The sequence below is a fragment of the Gopherus evgoodei genome, chromosome 2, assembly GCF_007399415.2.
Source record: "Gopherus evgoodei ecotype Sinaloan lineage chromosome 2, rGopEvg1_v1.p, whole genome shotgun sequence".
Classification (NCBI taxonomy): Eukaryota; Metazoa; Chordata; order Testudines; family Testudinidae; genus Gopherus; species Gopherus evgoodei.
In genome coordinates this window covers 207,064,332-207,088,752 of record NC_044323.1, presented here as the reverse complement: position 1 = coordinate 207,088,752, position 24,421 = coordinate 207,064,332, and the positions used below count along the sequence as shown (strand labels likewise).

At 40.1% G+C, this 24,421-nt stretch overlaps 1 protein-coding gene across 1 annotated transcript in view; it reads left to right on the top strand.

The window, feature by feature from the left end:
- PTPRM (protein tyrosine phosphatase receptor type M) overlaps positions 1 to 24,421 on the top strand; it is a 719,823-nt gene that overhangs the window by 481,970 nt on the left and 213,432 nt on the right. Inside the window, 2 exon segments of the mRNA XM_030552787.1 lie at positions 16,944 to 17,076; positions 23,919 to 23,948. Of these exon segments, the coding sequence (XP_030408647.1) occupies positions 16,944 to 17,076; positions 23,919 to 23,948 (163 nt within the window).

Sequence of the window (24,421 nt, the reverse complement as noted above, 5' to 3'; positions counted from 1 at the left end):
ATTCTCCCTACATGAGGATGTGGTGGAGGCAACCAGAAACAAGCCTACTACTGCAGGCCATAGAATATCTCTCCAGGAGCCGATCTACTGCTGCTTTGTGGCCTGGAAGAAGTTGGTAATCCTTCCCCAGCCCCCAGAAAGGACTCTAGTCCACAACCCAGTTATTTAGACTTTGCACTAGAAAGTGAGCATTAGTGCATTTGCTCAGGAGAGCTGAAGATTGATGGGGTCATATAATCAGTATGGAGGCTGTTTTCAATCCCTTAAAGACACAGCTAACTGATTTGGAATTCTGTGGATTCCAGACCAGGTCTCAGAGAAGGATTTGGCCTTACGTACTCGTAAAATATCTGGTTTTGGCACAAAGGTAATTGAAGCCACCAAAACTTGACCATTTTGTCCATTCTAATTTGAAAAAAAATTAATTCAGTCAGTAATTTGCAATACACTGTGAAAAAGATTATTTTTTTCCTTTCTCATCATTGTGAAATATGGAATGGTAAAAAACTTGAAGTAAAAGCAAAAAATATGAATGAGCTGAGCACGAGTATAAACTATAACGAATTAGAGACATCTCTACCATTTGTATGGTACAGATTGACATTGTGCCTCATCCAAAATGTGTGAGTTTCAACAACAGACTGGAGTAGCAGCTAGTACAAATACAAGAGAATAAAATCATGAATTAATTTCTAGAGAAAGTTTATGTATCATGTAATCTGCAATTTCACTATTTGTGAAAAATTATGCCTCTGATTATTGCTTTCCAAAACTGAACATGTTCTGCATTGCCCCACAGTAGAAAATTAAGGCAAGACAAGAGAAGAGTGAGAAATTCTGAAATGTAATCAGGATATAAAGAAAAGAGTGTGAATTCAATTTTTTCCATCTGTAGTTTTTGACTATATTCATAAATTGTAAACAATAAAGGCAATTTAAAGAGCATTTTGGACCTCTTTGGGTAAGATAGTATGTAGTTCTAAGGTTATCAGTAAAAAAACATTGAGTGTACTACTATAAATAGAGGCTATAGTGTATAGAAAGGAACAGCAAGCAGGAGGGCATTACTGTTTGGCTATAACCAAGAGGGCCAAAGTGCATGCCACTTTGAGCAAAATAATGTTATGATAGTGTTATCATATGACTCACATGGCTTCTGGATTGCATGAAAAGAGTTAAAATGTTAATACATAATATCTATGGCAACATTAGCTCTTTGGAGTAATTTTTCAACGCTATGCAAGACACCACCATTCTTGTTAAGGGGAGTTGCACACCTAATTCCCCATGTATTATACTGAAAATGTGCATCTTTAATAATGGGAGTTAGACTGTGATAATAGATTACTTTAGAACACTGTAATTGTTAGGGTGGCCATTAAATGTGTGTGTGTGTATTTTCAAACATATTTCTCCTAAACTTTAAACTTTCGTGTACTTTTTCGTCATTTCACTTTCCATTATTGCTGATAACTAAGAAGTTTGGATGTAAACATCTCAAATGAGCCAGGGCTGATTTACAGTTTTACAATCAAAGCCATATGAATTTTGCAGTCTCATGGTTCTGAAGACAAACTGGGCAAAATGCAGCAATTTTGACTAAGGTCTGCTTTCATCGTTTCTGTTAGTTCAGACTTGAAACTCAAAGTGAAGCACAGGAGGAGTTGCACACTTGTGTAAGTCAGAACCAAAGAAATTATACATGAAAACCCTGTGAAGCAAAGTACCCATATTTCAAAAAAGCCTAGTTTTGGTATCATTGAATAAGACAGCTTCTGTTTATGACTAATTATTGTGATAATTAGCAGTGAAGGGAAAGGAGCTATAGGAAAAAAATACTATTTAAAGTATTCTTGCTAAAATGTGGTAGCTTAGAAAGTTTCCCCTGGTCCCTAAAAGACTGCTACCAATTTATGAGAAATGAAGTGTAAATCAGTAATAAGCAATTATGCATTCAGAGGGGTCTATTCTTGTTGATACATTTAACATTCCTTCAATTTGGACAGCTCTTTTATTGCCAAAACTGCAAATGTTTCTGAGATTTGCACAAATACAGCATTAGTACTGTAATCTAGCTAGAGAGGCAGATTTCTGTGGGATTATTCCCCCCCCCCATACTTTTTTTTAACTCCAGTTTCCCTTCCCAGTCTTCTCTTTTTCTCATCCAAAAATTGGATGAAACCTTCTACAGCAATGTATTTTAAACTTGAAATTGAATGGAAATAAAAAGAATAATGAAAAGATACTTTGTCTTTTTGTCCAATGTTTTAAAAAGGAAGTCTCTTGCATATTTTTATTCTATCACAGATAATACTTTCTTGCTCTTGTAATGCTGTGGCCTCCATTATGCCCTCCTCCAAGGAAACCCACAAGTTGGGAATGAAGGAGTCAGGGCATTATGAGAGACTGACTTTGCAACATTACTAGTGAAGCCTCTTAATAAATGGCAAGTAGGCTGGGGGTGGTGATTGTGGAGTAGACAGAGAGTGCAGACTTTCAATCTATACATGGGGAAATGACAACTTAGATCAGAGATGAAAGGCTGACCAGTTTTAGAGCTGGGGGACTCAGCACTGCCCTGCCGTGCTTCTTCCTGCTACCCCCGTGGCCACACGAAAATAGAGCTTTCTGCCGTTGACAAGTGGGATTGAATGCTCATTGGATTTAACTCTCAGCTGGCAATTTGCAGGGGTATCAGAAAACAATTTCAGTGAAAACCCCAACTTCCTAGGCACAAAATCTCAAATAACTCCAGTTAATCAGCTTCTATTGGATACCAGGTTCTTTGCCTGCACTTCCATGGCATATCTGCTGGATGTGGCCTCTTCTGTTCATGGAAGCACTGGGAATAGTCTAGCTACCTGTGTCCATGCTACCAGAGCAAATTGTCTTGGCTGGTTAAGTTTCAGCGTGTGCAGCTCGCTGATATTCCAGAGGTGTGGGAGAACTGTATTCCACAGCCTGTAATCTGGTCCCATGTGTTTCCTTCCTGGTGATGGCAAACTGGGGTAGCAGAGGGTGAACTGCTATTGGGGATTGCCATTCTCTCTCCTAAAGACAGCAGAGTGCCAGTTATCCTTGAGGAAGCTCTCATGTACCCGAGGCTCAGACACATGCCCATGACACTGACAATCTGGCTAGCTGTAAACCTATTTTAAATCTTTTTCTGTTTAAGACAGTGGAGAGGTGGAAGCAAGACAAACTCGTGGGATATCTGATTTTACTGACCTTTCTTATTCTAGTTTCAGGCCTAGGTTTGGCACAGAAACTTTCTTTGTGTGTTGGTCAGTGATCTCCCCCAGGCAATGGGTGAAGATCAGATGTCCTTGATGGTGATCGTTCTAACTACTGCCTTGGTAGCACTGACTATAAGGTGGTGATGACTTGCCCGTGGACCGTAGAAGGAATGGGTGTGGTTCCTCTGGACTAAAGTCGATTCCTTTCTTTCACAGGTGAATTTGGGATGATACATTTTTGGCCCAAGAGGTCATGTAGGCAAGTGCTCCAAGTTGAGGGAGGATTAAATATACCTAGACCATCCTTGAGAGGTGTTTGTCTAACCTATTTTTAAAACCCTCCAGTGATGGGATTCCATAACTTCCCTGAGTAACCTATTCCAGCACTTAACTATCCTTATAGTTAGAAAGTTTTTCCTACCTAAATCTTGCTAGCTGCAGATTAAGCCCATTACTTCTTGTCCTACCCTCTGTGAACATGGAGAATAATTGATCACTGTCCTCTTTATAACAACCTTTTACATATTTGAAAATTGTTAACAAGTCCCCCCTCAACCTTCTCTACACTATACATGTTCAGTTCTTTCAGCCTTTCCTCATTTTGTTTTCTAAATCTCTTATCATTTTTTTTGTTCTTCTCTGGACTGTCTCCCATTTGTTCATATCTTTCTTAACGTGATGTAGTTGAACACTTTACTGTGCCTTGGAGCGGGGCCCCTTGTACACAGAATAGGGCGAAATTCCACAGCAACAACCCCAATGTTTCTCAACAACATTAACTTATTTTATTATCATGAAATATCCTTCCCTCTAGTCCCCCGTGCCTTTGCTCTCTCACAAACTCATACAACTATGGCGCACAAATGAAAATGCTACTTGATGTACAATTTGTCTTTTCTTCTTGAGGATAGAATGTTTTCCCACAGGCAACTCAGCTACCTGGGCCTTGGTTCTTGTGATGTTGCCCAGGTAGTTTAGTCTAGATTAATCTCTCCATATGTTTCAGGTAAGTGAGGAGCTTGTAGCTGGCTGCAACGACACATCTCCCTTCTCCAGGTCCCAGGCCAGCCTTCTGCACCAGTCTGCACTTCTGGTTTCCCCATTCCATGGGTGCATGCTGGACTCCAGCTCTGGTGGGAGCCTGCAGTGTGATAAAATTAACTTTTCATCTGGAGAAAGCTGGACAGCAAGAGGCAGGCAGGGTGACCAGAAACAAAATGGCTAGCTACAACAAACTGGCAAAGTTTATGGGAAAATTGCGGAATTCCATAGTATCTTGGTAAAATGCCAAATTCCATTGCTTACAAAATCTAAGTCCATAGGGCAAGACCCTGATTGAAATAAGTAGGGCAGTTTACACCTCTTAGAGTTATTGTTTCAAGCTCCCAGCAGACTCACTTGGACATCACGACGACAGTTTGCAGGGTGTTGGTGTTTGAGTGGTTATCTTCGCAATCGAAAGAAACATTTATTTCTAATGAAAGCTCAGATTCTAGATTACCCTTCTGTGGAAGGAGGTGAAATCCATGGCAAATAATGTGGCAGTGGAATCATGGAATGCAAGTGACCTGGCATTTGGAGCATGAATGAGAGCTGGCTATCTAAGTCTAAAGTGATGGAAGTGGATTGTCATAGTCTCCTGTTGCTGTTCCATGAGTCCCCTTGATTGGAGGCGTGATCTCACCTTACAACTCGTGTGATTGCAATTCATGGGGTCTTGTTAGACTTCAGCTGCACTTAGATGACCAGATAGCAGTTGTGAACCCAACTGCTTCTTTGCATATGTAGTTGGCCAAGAGGCTTTTACCTTTTATTTCTGATATAGACTTTGCTACTGTAAACCATGTTTTTGTCACTGTGGGATTAGAGTCCTGTAGTGTGCTCTACAATGGCTGACATTTTTTGGCCATGTCCACCCAAGAAAAAAGATATGTTTTATCACATGATAAAATGCACTTTTTTCCTTGGCCTTTAAGGCCTGTAAAATTATTTGAAAATTTAAGCTTGTGGAGAATGGGGCTTCCTGTTTTTCAGCAAGTTATCTGTACAAGAACACAGCATCACAGCTCTATGCTCTGCAGTGACTGCTTATTAGTTTACTGGTATAGGTTAGGGTATTGATTATGACCCGCGAATCCCTAATGGTCTAAGGTCTAGCTACATGAGAGACAAGATCTCCCTCCTTATACCCTTTATTTCCAGCACAGGGGAGTGTTTGGGACTATTTTATCACCTGGTGAAGAAAGGAATCTTTTATTTTTGTTACTTTCTTGTTGATAAAAGGAGCTATTGGAAAATAATTTCTTTCCATGAGGAAAGGGGCACTATTGTGGGGCCTTTTGTGTTTGCTTTCTTTTCCACCCTGTCCTAAGATTTGGCAACTATAAACCAAGAAGTGGGTCAGAGATTCTAGTACAAAGGGAGTTTTAGCAAGAGTGGAATAAGTTCTTTTTGTTGTACAATTGTACATCAATTAGCATTTCTCCGACTCAAAGAATACTTCCAGGACAACACTGAACAGTGCACTGATACACGGGTGCCCTCCCACCAACAGCACAAGAAAAAGAATTCCACATGGACTCCTCCTGAGGGTCGAAATGACAGCCTGGACCTATACATTGAATGCTTCCGCCGGCGTGCACAGGCAGAAATCGTGGAACAACAACATCGCTTGCCTCACAACCTAAGTCGTGCAGAACGCAATGCCATCCACAGCCTCAGAAACCACCCTGACATTATCATCAAAGAGGCTGATAAAGGAGGTGCCGTTGTCATCATGAACAGGTCTGACTATCAAAAGGAGGCAGCCAGACAACTCTCCAATACCAAATTCTACAGGCCACTTCCCTCAGATCCCACTGAGAAATACACTAAGAAACTATAGCATCTACTCAGGACACTCCCTACACTAACACCAGAAGAAATCAACATACCCCTAGAGCCCCGACCAGGGTTATTCTATCTACTACCCAAGATCCACAAACCTGGCAATCCTGGACGCCCCATCATCTCGGGCATTGGCACTCTCACTGAAGGACTGTCTGGATATATGGACTCTCTACTCAGACCCTATGCCACCAGCACTCCCAGCTATCTCCGTGACACCACTGATTTCCTGAGGAAACTACAATGCATTGGTGATCTCCCAGAAAACACCATCCTAGCCACCATGGATGTAGAGGCTCTCTACACAAACATCCCACACACAGACGGAATACAAGCTGTCAGGAACACTATCCCCGATTATGCCACAGCACAACTGGCTGCTGAGCTCTGTGCCTTTATACTTACACACAACTATTTCAAATTTGATGACAATATATATCTCCAGATCAGTGGCACTGCTATGGGCACCCGCATGGCCCCACAATATGCCAATATCTTCATGGCCGACCTGGAACAACGCTTCCTCAGCTCTCGTCCACTCACACCTCTTCTCTACCTACGCTACATTGATGACATCTTCATCATCTGGACCCATGGGAAGGAGACTCTGGAAAAATTCCACCATGATTTCAACAGCTTCCACCCCACCATCAACCTCAGCCTGGACCAATCTACACGGGAGGTCCACTTTCTTGACACCACGGTGCAAATAAGTGATGGTCACATTAACACCACCCTATATCGAAAACCCACCGACCGCTATGCCTATCTTCATGCCTCCAGCTTCCATCCCGGGCACATCACACGATCCATTGTCTACAGCCAAGCACTGAGGTACAACCGCATCTGCTCTGACCCCTCAGACAGAGACCAACACCTACAAAATCTCCACCAAGCATTCTCAAAACTACAATACCCACACGAGGAAATAAGGAAACAGATCAACAGAGCCAGACGTGTACCCAGAAGCCTCCTACTGCAAAACAAACCCAAGAGAGAAACCAACAGGACTCACTGGCCATCACATACAGCCCCCAGCTAAAACCCCTCCAACGCATCATCAAGGATCTACAACCCATCCTGGACAATGATCCCACACTTTCACAGGCCTTGGGTGGCAGGCCAATCCTTGCCCACAGACAACCTGCCAACCTGAAACATATTCTCACCAGTAACTGCACACCACACCATAATAACTCTAGCTCAGGAACCAATCCATGCAACAAACCTCGATGCCAACTCTGCCCACATATCTACACCAGCGACACCATCACAGGACCTAACCAGATCAGCCACACCATCACTGGTTCATTCACCTGCACATCCACCAATGTAATATACGCCATCATATGCCAGCAATGCCCCTCTGCTATGTACATCGGCCAAACTGGACAGTCTCTACGGAAAAGGATAAATGGACACAAATCAGACATTAGGAATGGCAATATACAAAAACCTGTAGGAGAGCACTTCAACCTCCCTGGCCACACTATAGCAGACCTTAAGGTGGCCATCCTGCAGCAAAAAAACTTCAGGACCAGACTTCAAAGAGAAACTGCTGAGCTTCAGTTCATCTGCAAATTTGACACCATCAGCTCAGGATTGAACAAAGACTGTGAATGGCTTGCCAATTACAGAACCAGTTTCTCCTCTCTTGGTTTTCACACCTCAACTGCTAGAACAGGGCCTCATCCCCCCTGATTGAACTGACCTCGTTATCTCTAGCTTGCTTGCTAGCACACATATATATACCTGCCCCTGGATATTTCCATTACATGCATCTGAGGAAGTGGGTATTCACCCACGAAAGCTCATGCTCCAAAACGTCTGTTAGTCTATAAGGTGCCACAGGATTCTTTGCTGCTTTTACAGATCCAGACTAACACGGCTACCCTCTGATTCTTTTTGTTGGTGCTTTGTTGTGTGGCTGGTTGTTTGGGGAATAGTCGAGGTTGATTTAGCTTGAGGGGCTGTTTTAATTTTCTTCCTTTTCTTTTTTTTGTTTTAGTGGATTGACTCTTTAAAATTATGTGTAGGCCTCTGAAGTTTTAAGGAGAGGCTTTAAAAAAAAAAAAAAAGCCCCATGACAGGCAATAAAGCTAATCACGGGAGTGTAGATCAGGGTGAGGCCAAGGGATGCACATCACGTTGGCAACTGGGTTTGGTGATGGCAGCTATGAATGTTATTTCTTATGTTTACCAAAAGTATAAATGTTTAAAAAACAAACAAATCCTACTTTGTGCTCACATGCGCTAAAATGAATCACCTAAAAGTGAGTTTAGAATTACAACCAAATTGAAAATCAAACAGATTAGACATATCCATCAGTGACACTTTTGCATTTCTTTTCGTGCTGTTCTCCATTCTTTTTTTTTTTACATCTTTGCACCAGTGAGGAATGTCATAAACAAAGTTAATCATTCATAATTAGTATTAGGAAGCGTGCTGTTATTTTGATAAGCCTTTTCTGATAGACTCCTCCTGCTTAGGAACTCTGAATTTAATTGTATCACATGACTCACACCTTTATTCAGGGTCTGTTCATAAGACATATTTTCACGAGTGTATGTGTGCACACACATGCCCCAGCATGACTTTTGCTAAAGTACAAAGCGCTGTTAATGAAGGAAAGACAACTGAGCATCAGTATATAGTGTAAAATAATCACAAATAAAGAGCAAATACTCTGTCATGAAAATTAGGGCCCTGTTCTCCCTACACAGTGTGTGAGTAACTCACCAAAACAAAAAAGATTGAATGGGAGTTATGTTATAGGGTGAGAAAGTCTGGCTACAGAGTTTTTAGCACTGACAGTTGACTAAACAAAACGCAGAGAAAGACACATTTCCTGCCAAGCAGAGAATACCATCTACAACTGAGCATTTGACAAGGGAACAACAATGCAGAAAGGGGAAATACTGTAAAAAGATAATAGACCTTAAGCCAGTGAGTTTACAAAACTAATATATTCAAGACATGAGCTAGAAAGGGGGAGAAAATTGATCAAAACCACCTTCCTTCACAAATTATACCCTGCCCAGGGTCTATCAACACCTCATAACTTCAACCATAGGGACAGAAAAGCAGTATATTTTTCAAAGAAGAAATAAGAATGTTGATGTGAAAGCAACCAATGAAGTGTGTTGGGGGCTTTCTACAGTTGCTGGAATTCTGATGAGAGTCATGAAACAAAGACTTTTGTGAGCAGAATACTTGCTGGTTAGCAGATGAGGACTGAATGTCAGTTGTTTACAGTACAAACAGACTAGCTGGGGTGATAATTCATTTAATCTACACATTTGTATGTCTTTTGGATCTTCTTCAGTACAATCTAAAATCTTGGCATCTGGACCAAAAATTAAACTCAAATAGAAGGTGCTTTGGACTTGCTTGTTGTATCCTTGTAGCAGTGCCTCTTCTGCCACCGACTTAGAAATTAGAGCTCAACTATTCATTCTCACGAAAAAACCCATATGAGGGGGAAAACTGGCATGGAGTTTTCTAGCCAATATCCTCTCAAGGAGAGAGTTAGTTTTTTTTATCAGTCCATGGAAAAGAGTTGGCCTCCTAAGAATGTGGATTCCAAGGTTCAACAGGGATCCCTACTCTGTGGATCTCTTTGCATTCACAAGGAGGACCTACCTCTCTACAATGCTTTTTTTCCCTTTCAGCAGCATAGCTCAGTCAGGAGAAAGCTATTGATATGCTTTTATATTTTATCATAGCCTAACTTTCTACAACCAACAGCAAAGTTACCTAGTTGTCTGGTTTTCCCACAAGCATCTTCACTTTCCTGCCCTCCAGCATGAAGCATCCTACCCAAACTCTTCCATAAAGACACTGTCCTGTACTCCTTCAGGCTCCTCCTCAAGACCTACAGTAATGCTTACAGAAGTGCCAAGTCATAACAGCTAGCTGGATAGGCAGAAGGAATTATTTATACCCATTGTGCACTGTGTAAATATATTTTCTTATAATTGTTTCCCTCCCTCTTCCATTTCTTCTGATAGTTTGTGACATTCACTTGTTATAGCTTGTCTTAATTAGACTGAACCTCTTTGGGGTGAAGGCTTGTTTTGCTCTGTGTTTGAATTGTTCCTAGTCCAATGGAGTTCCAATCTGATTTGGAGTTTCTAGGTGCTACTAAAATATCAGTTGTAGTAATAATAATACCTTCCCCACCTATTCTTATGCTTTGCTGTGTCCTTGGAAGCTTTGGGGGTCTTTAAAGCCAAATTTTCTGATCTTTTCAATCTTGTTGCTATGTGGCAGTGAGAGTAGAGCCTTTGGAATGGATAATCAAAGGCAGCACCACATGTCCATGCTTCCCATTTTGCATGATTCCAACTGCCTAATCATAATGCAGCTGTCACACGGGGGTATAACATTTCATTTCCCTGACCTGCTCTGTAAAATGAGTTAAAGGTAGGTGTTGAAAAGCGATAATACTTGGATCATGCTGCCTGCATAATAATTTGATTGCATGTCTCAAAAGAGTATGAAATCTTGTAGGTGTGATTATCAATTTTTCCCTAGGGAGAAGCAGATGGACATTTACCAGTTTCTGTGTAACACAGGTCAATAGTTAAAGAAAAAAAAATCATGGGCTGGTTAATAACAGGAAAAGTAAGTTTCATTGGAGATTGAGATGGTCTAGACTACCTGTGTTGTTATCTAGGAGGTGTTTAAATGTATCCATTACATCAGTCAAAGTAACACCTGTGAATGAAATTTAGCTGGAAAAAACTTGGAAATGACTTACTGAGCAAGTACGGTTAGAGACCATGAAGCTGCAGAGTAGAAGTAAAGAGACACCCAACTGGTCAGCCTTGAGTGGGAAATAAAGTGGAGATCAACCTGCTTTAGGTAAAGGAAGGGATTATTTGTTGATGTAAATAAACAGCAGAAAAATCGTAGAGGTTTTGAATGAATTGCTTTAGTCAGAATAAGTGAAGTTGTTTTGTGCGGTTGTTGTTTTTAATCTCATTTCTTTGTTGTGCTTGTTTATAAGTATGACTGGTAGGCCATTGGGATAGGATTTTTTTAATGATTGCTTATTCATTTACAGTGACTCAGTTATCTCTCTTAGTAGACATTTCATAAAAATCCCCAAACAAGCAAGTTCAAGCCTTATTAATTTAAAACAAGCATATGGTGTTCTCTCTTGCATGCTCTCTCTCTCTCTCTAATATTATTTTGATTTTATCTGGTGGAGGGCTCTTTTATTATTCAAGAAAATTATCAAATTTGACAAGCAAATTCAAACCAGTGTACATTCTATGTAAAAGAATTAGATTATATTTTTGAGTTCATTCAAACAATTTTCTTAACTTAATTTTAATAAAGCGTGAGTAATACACTACTTATTTACCCTTACTTTACAAGCAAGAGGCTATTATTGTCTATCATTATTTTTTAACCACCAGCATTGTGCTTGTCTCCTTACAGACCACAGCTGCTGCCTAAATAGATAAGCAAAATTATTCAGACACAAAGGGGCAAATCCTTCTCATAGCACCTAGACAGAGTAACTCGGCTGGGCCCTGGGAACTCTGTCGGGGAAAAGAGAGAGGAATTTTCCACCAATTTCTTCAAGCCATGGAGCAGTCACAGGATTATTTTGCTGGAGTTAATTCAAGAATTAAAAGTAGCTGAGCCACTAAGTAATAGTGACCATAATATTGTTAGGTTCAACATCCCAATGGGAAAGAAGTTACCAAAAAGTGACACTAAACGTGATAAAGGGAGACTTTAATAAAATGAAGAGGCTAGTCAAAAAGGCCCTAGAGTCAAAAGTAAATGAAGTAAAATCCTTACAGGTGGCATAGGTAAGAAGACATTAACTGATTCCTACAAGACATGTATACCACTGAACAAAAACAAAATCAGAAAGCATGATGTAAACCAGTCTGCCTAGATGGCAAATTTTGAGAGGTTATTTGAACCAAGTAGAGATCTTTCAAAATCTGGAAATTTAACCCCAGTGAAACCAGTAAACAGAAGGCAATATGTAAAAGGGAAAGTAAGAGGGATAAGATGGATTTTGAAGAACAAATGGGTATAAAAACAACCATGAAATTCTTTTAATAGATCAGAAACAGGAAGCCTTGGAAAGAAACTCACTGGGTTCACTGGATCACCAAGGGAGAAGTTAAGGAATAAAAGAACATTGCTCACAAGCTAAATGATTTATTTGCATCAGTCTCCACCACAAAGGGATATACCCATACCACACTTTTCTGGTAATAAAAAATGAGGTACTATCACAGATTGAGATGTCAGAAGAAATTGATGAAGCTGATTGATAATTTAAAAAGTAATAAGTCACCAGACCCAGATGCTATAAATCTAAGAGTTCTGAAGGAGATTGAGTATGAAGTGGTTGAGCAGCTAACAAAAATATGCCATCTCTCATTAAAAACACCTATGATACTGGAGAATTTGAAGGTAGCAGATCTTGTAACTATATTTTTAAAAGGCTCCGTGGGAGATCTGGGCAATTACAAACTAGTAAACCTTATATCTGTACCTGCCAAATTGGTTAAAACTGTAATAAAAATAGTGTAATAAAATGCCAGGACTGTTACATGGTATAACAGAGTATAACCAGCCCAGGTTCTGAAAAGGAAAATCATGTCTCACGAAAGTCTTAGGATTTGTTGTACTTCTTAATTAAATAAAGGCTATAAGAGAACCAGCTGATGTAATTTTTTAGATTTTAAATAGGCTATTGGCAAAGTCTCTCACAAGAGGTACTAAAGAAACTAATAGTCATGGGGTGAGAAACAAAGTATTGTCATGAATCAGAAATTGATTAAGAGACAGGAAACAGAGTAGGAATAAAAAGGCAATTTTCATCATGGCAAATGGTTAGCAGTGGGGTACCTCGAAGTTCCATGGTAAATCAGTGGTTGCTGAATATATCTATTAATTCCCTGGCAGGATGAGTGAGCAATAAGATAGTAAAATTTTTAGATGACACAAAGTTACTTAGGTTAGTCGTGTCCAGGTAAGATTATGAGGAACTTCAGAGGGACAAAACAAAACTTAAGTGAATGGGCGGCAGCATGATCGATGAAGTTCAGAGTTGATAAATGCAAAGTAATGCACATTGGAGAGAAAAATCTGAACTACTCACAAACCTGACATATCTTGGTGAAGACCTCTGCTCAATGTGCAGCTATGGTCAAAAAAAGCAAATGAGATATTAGGAACGGGATGGAAAATAATTCAGAAAATATAATAATTCCCTTATAAATCAATGGTTCAGCCCTATATAGAATAGTGAACTCTTCACTAAAAGGATTCAAAATGAAAGGGAGTTCAAAGAAGGGTGACAAGAATTGATTGGGATAGTTGACCTTAGCGAGGTAAGAAGGGGCATGATAAAGGTATATAAAATAATGAATGGTGTATATAAGGTAAAACAGGAGTTTCTGTTCCCCCTGTGACATAACACAAGAACAATGGGACATTCAATAAAATTGAAAAGTGGGAAAGTCAAAACTGATGAAAGGAGTACTTTTTCACTCAAAATGTGAATCAGACCAAGCATTTATTCCCACGTGATGTCACTGACTCTAAGAACAAAGTAATGGTCAAAGAGGAATTGGACAATTACAGGGGTAACAAGAACATCCAGATTTAGAATAGCTCATGCTTAAAGAGTTTAGAAAGGGATATAAAACATTATGCTTCAGGGTTTAAACCAATAGGATGAAGCCATGGGAGGGCAGTTCTATTCCACATCTGCCTTCTGAAGGGGTTTCTTGCACCTTCCTCTGAAGCATCTGATGCTAATGACTGAGACAGGACACTGGACTAGATGGACCATTGTCTGAACTACTATGGCAATTCCTATGTCCATATGTCCCTACTCTAACCTCTGGAGCTCCCATATCCCTTCTCCATGTGTGAAAAGCTCCATGTGTGAGCTGGAGGATCTGTATGATGGTGGATCCTCCTCCTAACTGTTCAACCCTGAAAAGCAGCCATGCAAAGAATGCAATTAACCTTAAAAGAGACGACCTCCATGACAGGGAGAATATGTGCATGCTTTTAATTGCCTCTTGGCTTTCTTCCCTTCTTTGCACATTGTAACCCATAGTGGTTCCATTATGTTGAGGGCCCTGTTCAGTTGTGGAGGAAGGTAATAGATGTTGAGAAAAGCATGTTGGATTGTGCAGAGCTCTACCTTAGAGTGTAGCAAGAGTTTATTTTATATCTTTTTATTGGTAGCCTTGTGCTTTTATTATTCTGTTGAATTAACACTGCTAGCTTTCATTGAAGGAAGAAAATTATAAGGAATGATTTTAGTTGAGAAGATAGTCATCTTGCACGCTAGAAGATGGTGAGTGTTCCAGTCATATTAGGCAGTGTGGAGGAGAGCACAAAGATGAGAATGTAAGAAGGATTGTTTGAAAGCTTAGATCAAGGGTCTCAAACTCAATTTACTTTAGGGCCAGTGCCAGTCCTCAAATCCTCCAGCGGGCCAATAATGTCACTGAAGGTGGTGTTCAGAAAACATTTATACTGTATTTTTTATTTCCAATTTCTTAGAAATAATAAAACTGTCATACAACTTTATACAATTCTTCACCTGCCAGAGAGTTTTTAGTGTTTGCCAGACACCTGGCAACACTTCAGTTCTGTCAGTTTGTTGATGTTTGGCCTCAGTGACTGAGCAGTTGAAACCTTCAGGATTGCAGCAAGGTGTGCATCAGATAGTTGTGTTTGGTATTTTGACTTGTATCTATTCATTGTGGGGAAAAAAATGACTCTGCTTCCATGACTTACTCTGCCTGGTGACTAGTGATAATATCTTTCTCCCTCTCCCCCAGCCAATGGGAGCTGCAGGGGGCAGTGCCTGCAGCAGACATTGCTGGCATCGTGTCTGCATGCATCTCTCCTTCGCAGGCCGCAGTGGGGAGGGTCTCAGGCCGCGGATGGCCTACGAGCTGGGACTTTGAGACCTCTGGCTTAGATCTTGCTATTGTTTCAATTCTCATTTCCCCTTGCTATAAACTCTGAATCTTCCCTTGTCATTGATATCACTCTTGATTCAGTGTTTCCCACCTGCCATTCGCAGCTCAACAGCTGTTTTCTGTTGAGAAGGTACAGTAGGTATCTTCTAGGTACCTAGCACACTTTGAGTGCTGTATAAATTATAATAGGAAGCTTTTTTAAAGAAATCCCTCATATGATACAAGGGAATTAAAAATAGTATTGTTTAGAGCAAAATTTTATGCATATCTGTTACAGAAAATATAAAGCCTGATTCCACTATCCTTACACATACTGAGTTTTACTAGTTCAGAACTCCCATTTATTTCAGTGGGACTATTTCTTAGTAAGATATTAGCTGTAGTAAACATGGTGGAATTGGGCCCATAGATAGTAAATATCTCTAGCGCATTATGTTTACAGTACACCCTGGCCAGAATTCTCAGACAGGTTTAGCACCCACAGTAGGTTCCAAATATTCAGAAGGGCTCAGCTCACATTTAGGCACCAGTAAAAGTGGCCAGATTGTCTCATCCGATACACTAAGCTCTTTCCAAAATCTGATCCATGAGTGTTTCAATGGGAACTGCTGGATGCTGACCACCTTTGAAAATCTGGCCCTGATCGTGGGAGAGGAGCAGAGGAAAATTTGGGCTCAGGTAAAATCCTCGCCTTAGCCATTTTTCATAAAAAGGCAAATAAAAGGACAAGTAGACAACAACTGTGCCTTTAAGTGCTCCTAATGAAACCAGGAGACTGTGATGGAAATGCTAGTTCTATAATATTATGGTTTAATTGCATTTTACCTCCCCTGCTTTCCCCATCCAAAAAAAAAGGTAATAAGAAAACTGATAAATAAATTCCTATTTCTAGGACTATCTGTCCACTTTGTAAAGGTGATATGGTGCCTCAAATGATAAATATGTGACATTTTGATTTTAAAAAGTGTAAGTTCTCAAAAAATATATATTCAGTTTAGTGAATTGAACATTATGTCCTTAACGTTTTTCATCCTGAACTCATTTAGTGGAGGAAATGGATATTTCATCAGACATGGATTTGACGTTCCATCACATTATACAATAAACAATACAAATGGTGGGTTTTTTTAAATGGGAAAGCTGGAAACACTAAGACAGTAGCTGCTGCAAGGCACTGGTTATCTCATTTAAACAGATATTAAATGTGGGTGCCAGTGGTGTGATCATCAGCTGCTTCCCACTTTGTGAATAAATTGCTTAGAAGGAGTCTTTTGCCTACCAGATGTGACCTAGATTTAGATTTCCAAAGGCAAAAAAAAAAAGGTCTATTGTACAAAAAAAACAATTGGTGGTAAAACGCGTGGTAAATGAGCTTATCTCACTTTTCCAGGTGTTTAAGCTAATATGTTATGGACTTACTGCTTCATTTCTGCAAAATAATTAAGGAAGATGTTCCAGCAAGTCAAATTAGGATAAAGGCTTAGGATAGTTATTGTGGTGTTAGCAAGTTTTTAAATGGCAGGAAGAACAGGGAGCCAACACAGATAATAAAAATACAGAAAATTGTATGTGTGAAGAGGGTCTTATAAAAGGGTCAGGCGTGTGTGTAGTATCCATCTTGTGTTGTGGTTTAGCAAAATATTGCAGAACAATATGAATAATTACATTCCTTTCAGTGCATATGAGACCAGTTTAAAAAAAAAAAATCAAAGCATTGCTGTCTGTCAGCTCTGATAAGACTTATTACTATGTATGTTAAATGTAACAGGAGAACAAAGTGTAATGTGTTTATTCTTTCCTCCCCCACTTCCTCTTTTAAATCCACTACCTTCATAGGAGCTGCTACTCGAAAACCAGACCCAGAGCCAGAGAAGGAGACAGACCATACTGTTAAAATCGCTGGAGTCATTGCAGGCATCTTGCTGTTCGTTATTATATTTCTGGGGGTTGTATTGGTAATGAAGAAAAGGTGAGCAGTTAATATATGTTTTCTATGTGCATATTTGTGTCAGAGCATCTCCTACAGCAGTTTTCAGTGTGATTCAGGTAAATGTATCCAGCCACCTTGCTGCCCTTTACCACAGAGTTAAGGAAATGCTGCTTATTTTCTCTGAAGCCTTGTGGCATTTTGTAAAACTGTGCTATATGAATTTTTCATCTTGCAGCACTTTTTTATGAATTAAGGTTTGTGGCTTTGTTATCAAAGAAAAACAACTGAAGGTTAATGATTCTAGCATTGTACATATTACTACTGCATGATGGGCCCAAATAATGTAAGAACAGTCTCTCTGTCCCAGAAGGGCAAGCCTTGTCTCTATGCAGCAGCTCAGCTGAAAGTTTGATATTATATGATTCCCCACAGAAATCTGAGAAAGTTGCCCATCTTGAATATAAAAGAAATGCTCATCTAAATAAAAAGGGAATGAGGGAGCTGAGATGAATTGTGGTATGGATTAAGTCTGTATTGTTCTGTGCAGATTTCATTCCATGAAAACAAATGAAAACGGTTCTCTTGGAAAGATGTTGGATGTTTCCAAAAGTAGGTTTAGCACACATGCATTTGGGTTTTGTGCTTTGGACATCATTAGAAAACTGCTATAACGATAGAGGTAGCTGCCTCTGTTTTAAATGGAGAAACCTACTTCCTTTCTGACTACCATCACAGTGTAAAGGGGCGAGGAAGGGAGAGAACTGGAAGTTTCTAGCAGCTAGGACATTGAAAGGCTGTTGCCTCTGTTGCGAGAATTTCAGTAGTAAGTTGAATCAAGGTTTGGCCATCTATTCTGAGGTATGAATGAGTTTGCAGCCCTAGTGTTCAGGTTGGGGGTAGTTGAAGGAGTGGATGAGTAGGGTTTGGCAGCTTGAAGAGGGGTTGGACTACAAATGTTTGTCCTCTGAGTGCTCATCTCTTGCGCTTTTTTTCCAATCTACTTCCACTTCCCTGGAATCTACTCTAACTTCCCTGGAACTCCACTCTGACCTCCCAATCACAGTCCAGTGTTCCCTTCTTTAAAGGAAATTCAGGCCCACTTGTGCTGGCCCTAGTCTACTGCTTGCAGGCTGGCGATTGAACTGTGTGTGTACCAGTAGTGTGTAATAGGTCTGGACTTTTTCCAAACCTGAAGCACATTGAGCAATTGGCGATAGTGCCAGGCTTGGAGCACATCAGATGCACATTTAAATAGCTGGCAGACAGGTTGTGCACTGGGGCACAACACAGAGCCAGCTGGGCCCCAGTTTTCTTTAAGATAGAGGGGGGGCAGTGGAGGGAAGAAGAGTGTCCTGGAAAGGGAATTCTGAGCTCCCCTAGTGGACGGGGGAGTGACCACTACAAGAACTAGGCGAGGCACCATCACAGATCAGAGAGGAAATTTGAGTCCATTCTAAATAGTATCTGGGACACTGGAGCAGTCTTGCAAAACCCAGACATTCCCAGTAAATTCCTGGGTTTATAATCCTGTGTAGCAAGAGTAAAATCTTTTCTGAAATGTAGTACCTTCTCCTTCCATACATTTTCTTTTAATTCTTTGCTGCAATCATACTTTCCATTTTAACTATAAATAATGAGTCCCAATAGCCCCTCCCTGGAGCCAGACATAATGCTGACATGCTGTGATTAAGGCTCTCCACATTGCTTTGCCAGTCCTGCATCACTTAATCCTGACCTACATGCAACACCCTTCTTAGTCCAGTTCTGAGCCTCTTCTGAGCCCAGATTGCCATTTTTTAACAAATTGTGCCAAAGTGTAGAGTAATTCCAGTTAAGAGAGAGACTCCTGCAAAGACTCTTCTTGCCTCCCAGGGAGAGCTGCCCAGGAGCAGAGGAAGGGTTGCTTAGGTCCTGCTCCCTCCGCAGTCTTTCTCCGAGCAGGCAAATGTTGGTCCCTCAGCTTCTCCAGTGGTTGTTGCTTTGCTGAGGCCTTTTATAAGCCAATCCCTGGGCAATGGGGAGGCTCCGCCCCCATATAGTTGGTGGCAGGTGTGGGTAGGGCACTCGGTTTTCTTCCCCTTCTCCCCATTGACATCATTTGGGACAAATGTTCTTAGTGATTGAGACAAGTCTGCTAGTGATTAAACAGAAACCACTAAGGCCTATTTACGGTAACCGTGTCCGTTAACTCTGTTACAAAATGTTGTCCCTTGACATTGTTAGAACGCCGTTCTACCTTGTAGTGTAGATGGGATTTATGGATAACTAATTTTTAACCATTTTCCTGAACCACGCTGCAGGCTTGAACAGAGACTGTAGAGTACAGTTAGGACTCATCTACATTATAAGATGTAGCCAGCTTTTAACCAGATATAGGGATGATTGTGTTTTGGCCAGGTCTCCAAACATATAGTTGTAGCATAGACAGGCCCTGAAATAATTTCACTTATGACCCAAGTAAAACTTGAACCAGTTATTCAGTAGAATATCAATTGACTATGCGACCTAGGGTCCCTGTGTTTCACCTAGGTTCAGTTACTGTGTACGTATTATGCATTCGAAGAGAATTTATAATTGTTTTGCAAGCTAAGTACAATTGTAATGTAAGGGCAATATCAGTATGTCATAAGTTTTATGGTACTTCAACTACTTCTGAGTGAAACAAGTTTATCAATATTGTACTATGTGATGATTATACTTGATAATTGGGCATCAGTTACTTCAACGGGAGTTTAAACTGAGTAAGGAATTCACTTAATCTTGAGTCAAAAAATATTACCTTGCATTTCTGTGGAACTTTGCATCCGAGAACCCAAAAAGCACTTCATAACCCTATATTAATTAAATCTTCCAATACTCCTCTAAAGTAGTTCTTAAATATTATTCTCATTTTATAAACTGAGGCACAGAGAAATTAAGTGACCTACCCAAGGGCATATAAGGAATCTGCGGCAAAGCTAAGAATAGTGCCCAGACTTTTGTCTCCTAGTTTGATGCGCCAACCACTAAACTCTTCTTCCAGCATAAAGATGCTGGTTGCTCTAATGACTACTACAAAGTATGGAGGGACCTGGATCATGATTGCAATATCAATTTACAGTGATGTCCGCAAAATCAGAATCAGGCCTGTGGAGTGGCCTGCTCTCAAATATGATCTGTCTATCTCACTTAAGACTTCGTCCAAAGCCCATTGAAGTCTATAGGAGTCTTTCCATTGACTTGAATGGAATTAGAATCTAACCTTCATTGCAGTTTCAAGCAACTTACCCAATCTCCCCCTGCCTCCAACATTCCTGCATTGAAAATTGCAGGTCCTCATTGACAACTACATGCATAAAGAAAGTTTTGCTTTCACTGGCAAATTATAAAAAAAGACAATGGAATGAAAGTGATAACAATATTCCTGTAATGTTTGGTAAACAGTAATAATAAATAGCATTGCTTTCCAAAATTATATTAAGGATCTTGGATAATAGCGGGGAGGGATGGATGGATAAAAGGCATAATTCAATCTACTATATTGTCTCTCTGTTCTTTTCTTTTTTAAATTATTGTTATTTCCAAAAAGTATGGAGGTTGAAAACTTAGATTTAATGGGAGAGGTTTGCTCAAGGATATGTTTATTTGGGATGCAGCAATTCCAGTTTGTGCTACCATCTTGTTGCTGCTGTGGGAGTGTAGTACACCAGTGGCTATTAATATTTGATTGGGTCAGAAACTGCCTCAGTTCTTCTCAACAAAAAAGAGTTGTTTTCTTGTGTGCTTCTTTTGTTTCTACTCTGAGATGCATATACACCTGAGCTTTCTAATAATTTCTAATGTCTGTATCTGTTTAAATGGGTAAGGAATGCTTAGTGCTACTCAGGAATGCCCTTTCCAACTCTCTGGCGCTGAACTTGCAGTGCACTAGTCCAGGGGTTCTCAGCCTTTTTCTTTCTGAGCCCTCCTCCCCGCCTCCAACATGCGATAAAAACTCCATGGCCCACCTGTGCCACAACAACTGTTTTTCTGCATATAAAAGCCAGAGCTGGTGTTAGGGGGTAGCAAGCAGGGCAATTACCCAGGCCCCATACCATAAGGGGCAACACAAAGCTCAGTTGCTCAGGCTTCAGCCCCAGGTGGTGGGGCTCGGGGCCCCAGGTTACAGTCCCACATGGCAGGGCTTTGGCTTTCTGCCTTGGGCCCTAGCGAGTCTAATACCAGCCATGCTTGGTGGACGCCCTGAAACTTGCTCATGGTCCCCCGGGAGCTCCGGACCCCTGGTTGAAAACAACTGCACTAGTCCATTCCCTTGATGTAGCTCAAATTGTTCTAATTTCCACCAGCTGCCAACATTTTCCAGCAGTCAGTATGGAAACAAGGGATAACTCAGGTCAAGGGGAGGACCCAACCAGGCCCTCCTTTCCCTTTGCCATACCTTCTATGCCAGTTGCAAAAGAGAGATGGCGCGGAAGCCACTATACTAACTATGCCACCTGGGTTAACCTCCACTTATAAAACGTGCCAACGGACCTATCCACATATATCAAAAGTAAAATGGAACTCAGTTGTTAAGGGTGCATTTCTAAAACTGAGATTTTTCCAAAGCATGGACAGTGTCTTTGCTAAATGATCTAATGTTTTTGTAAGTCTTCGTTTTCTATTTCTTAAATTACCCACGTTTAGAACATTATATTTTTATAACAAATTTTCTCCTTGTGGCACCTCAGAATTATTGGGGTTTTAAAACTTCCGAATCTAATTTTCAAGGAGTCTCATCTTCTAAAACCTCTTGCTCATATTATAAGAACTCAATATAAAAATAACTTGAACATGAGACATTTAATTTTTCTCCTATTATATCAAATTGTAATTTGATGTATTCACACAAATTAAAGCACCTGAGTTTTCAACATTTTTTAAACAGAATAATTTATCTCAATAACATGTTTGGCAGAATTATGCGTACAAGCACCAGCCGTGCTGCACTGATTAATTATATTTATTGTTGTTTCTAAAATTGCTATACATCTTTTAGACCTATGAGAACATTTGTACTAATTACATTAAATCTCTGTCACGGCAACATATGGTAAGGAATAGGGTTTGTGGTGTCATGAGATTCTAAATGGGAGCTAGAGAATGAATAATTTCTGAAAAGAGAAGGGGAAAAAAAGATAATTATGATTACACCACATACCAAAACAACCTCCTCCCAACACAATATAAGTAAACAGAACCGTTTTCATACAGCCCAGTCCTGCACCCTTCCTGCAGGCACTGAATATAGTAGCAGATACACCTGACTAAGAAGTGCAGGATTTTATCCATAGCCTTCCTGTTACCATATTCTTGGTTCTCTTTTTAAATCCAGTTTTAACAGGTGTGCATTTTGCAAATGTGCCACATATGATTAAATATTCAATACCAGCCTTTTGTGTTTAAACAATACTGTTAAGTATCAGAAAAATGGGAATAAAAACTGGAAAATATTTCTGAAGGCATCCTCAAACAAAGAAGATGAGAGAAAATGTGATGAAAGCCTAGTTTTCAAAGGAATGCTTGCAGCATGTAGCCTAAGGCAAGTTAGCATTACAAGTTTTTGCCATAGTCAAAGCACTGTGTCTGGGTGCTGTGAGAATTACAGATGCCTACCCAGTTGATTTCAGTCTTTTATCTTGCCAGTACATTAACATTATTTGTAGCTGTGGCGAGGCGATGGTTATTGGAGAATAAGCTTCTTTTTAATTAGAATCAATATTTTGAATCTGAGCAGGGTGAAATTCATCCCTTTGTGGAGGGCTTTGCCCCTCCCTACTTTCAGAAGCCTTGATCGGGGAGGGAGAGTGGTGCAGCAGCAGGCCGCGCAGCTGGGCAGGGGGCCCTGTGCACTCTGCCCACTGCAGGAGGGAGTTCCTCACTGGCTCTGAATGTGGAGTGGAGGGAATCATTGTGAGGGAGCTCAGGTGGGAAAGAATGCTGGATCCATGCTTACATGGATGAAGAGGCTTGGGATCCAAGTGGCCTTTTGTAGTATCCCCAGAGGCAGAAATAGTAGAGGTGCAGGATTCTGCCCACAGTCTGGCGATGGATTCTGTCTTCACACCACCAGTAAATCTCCACTGTGATCCCTGAATATAGTCCTTTTACTTGGGGAAGGAGTGAATTTCACTCTTTGTGAAGTAATATAGCCAAGGTTATAAGAGTAATTCTGACACAAAGGGGCAAGGAAGTTATTTCATTTTTCTTCTGCAATGAAATGCCTAATGAAAAGTGGAATCATACTTTGACAGTTTATTTGGCTTTCTGGCAACGAGCTTTGGGTGACAAGCTAGGCTAATCATATCCATGGTAGGCTAAGTTTTAAGGTCTCTAAGGAATGAGAGCAACTAGAAAGAGCCTCCAAAAAAAACTCCACAGTACTCTGATGGGAAGAGAAGCTACTTTATAAGCATTCTAAGACTTTTCATTCCTAAACATCTAACTAATGCAGTAGAGATGCCATGTCCTTCCTAAACCAGTTAATACAATGTGAAATAAAAGCATGTTTAGCACCTTACGTGTGTGTGTGTGTCTGTGTATGTATTATATAATGTATATAATACATAACTATTAGGTATCTAATATGTTACTTAGCTGTTACTCTTGTTTTAAACTGTCTAATTTAACATTTCAGTATGGTATTATGTATTTGATTGCTTAAAATTTTATGTAGATTTATGTCATATCTGGAATGGAGAGATATTGCATGATGTGCCTGAGATGCATTTGTACTACCTTTCATTTGTGTCACCACTTCTGGTCTCAGTTCATCTTGATTTTTCATACATTAATATTTGGCTTTTCTTTCCTTCCATTTCATCTTTTCCACCACTGCCTAAATCCTTCCACCATCATGGCAGAAGAAGCTATCACTCCTACACTTATTACCTGTAAGTAACTTCTTTGTGCATCATCAGAGACATGCTTTCTGCCATGTTGTTCCATGCGTGCATAGTGAATCCTAATGATGGAACTTCCTTTGTGAAACTCAAACTCTTTGAAGTTTTACAGTGCTAAAAACAACATGGTTAATAATTTCATGTCATTTTTACCAATTTGACATTTTCTTATGGTTTTCTTTGCCTCATACTGTGTGTTTCAGTTATTTTGAATACAATAATGTGATGATTTTTTTAAATTGAAAAATAGCGGTAGGCATCATAAATCTCACTGGCATTTTACAAATATTTTTGGAAGACAAATTCCTTTTAGGACTGATTTAGGCTTTTCCTTCTCATTTGTCCTGCTCAAAATATTACGATGTTTGGACATGTGTACAAGGATTTGCATCCATTTGCTCTGCAGATTTTCCTTTTATTTCATAAATAAAGATGGTGTTTAAATGTCATGAGTCGCCATTCTT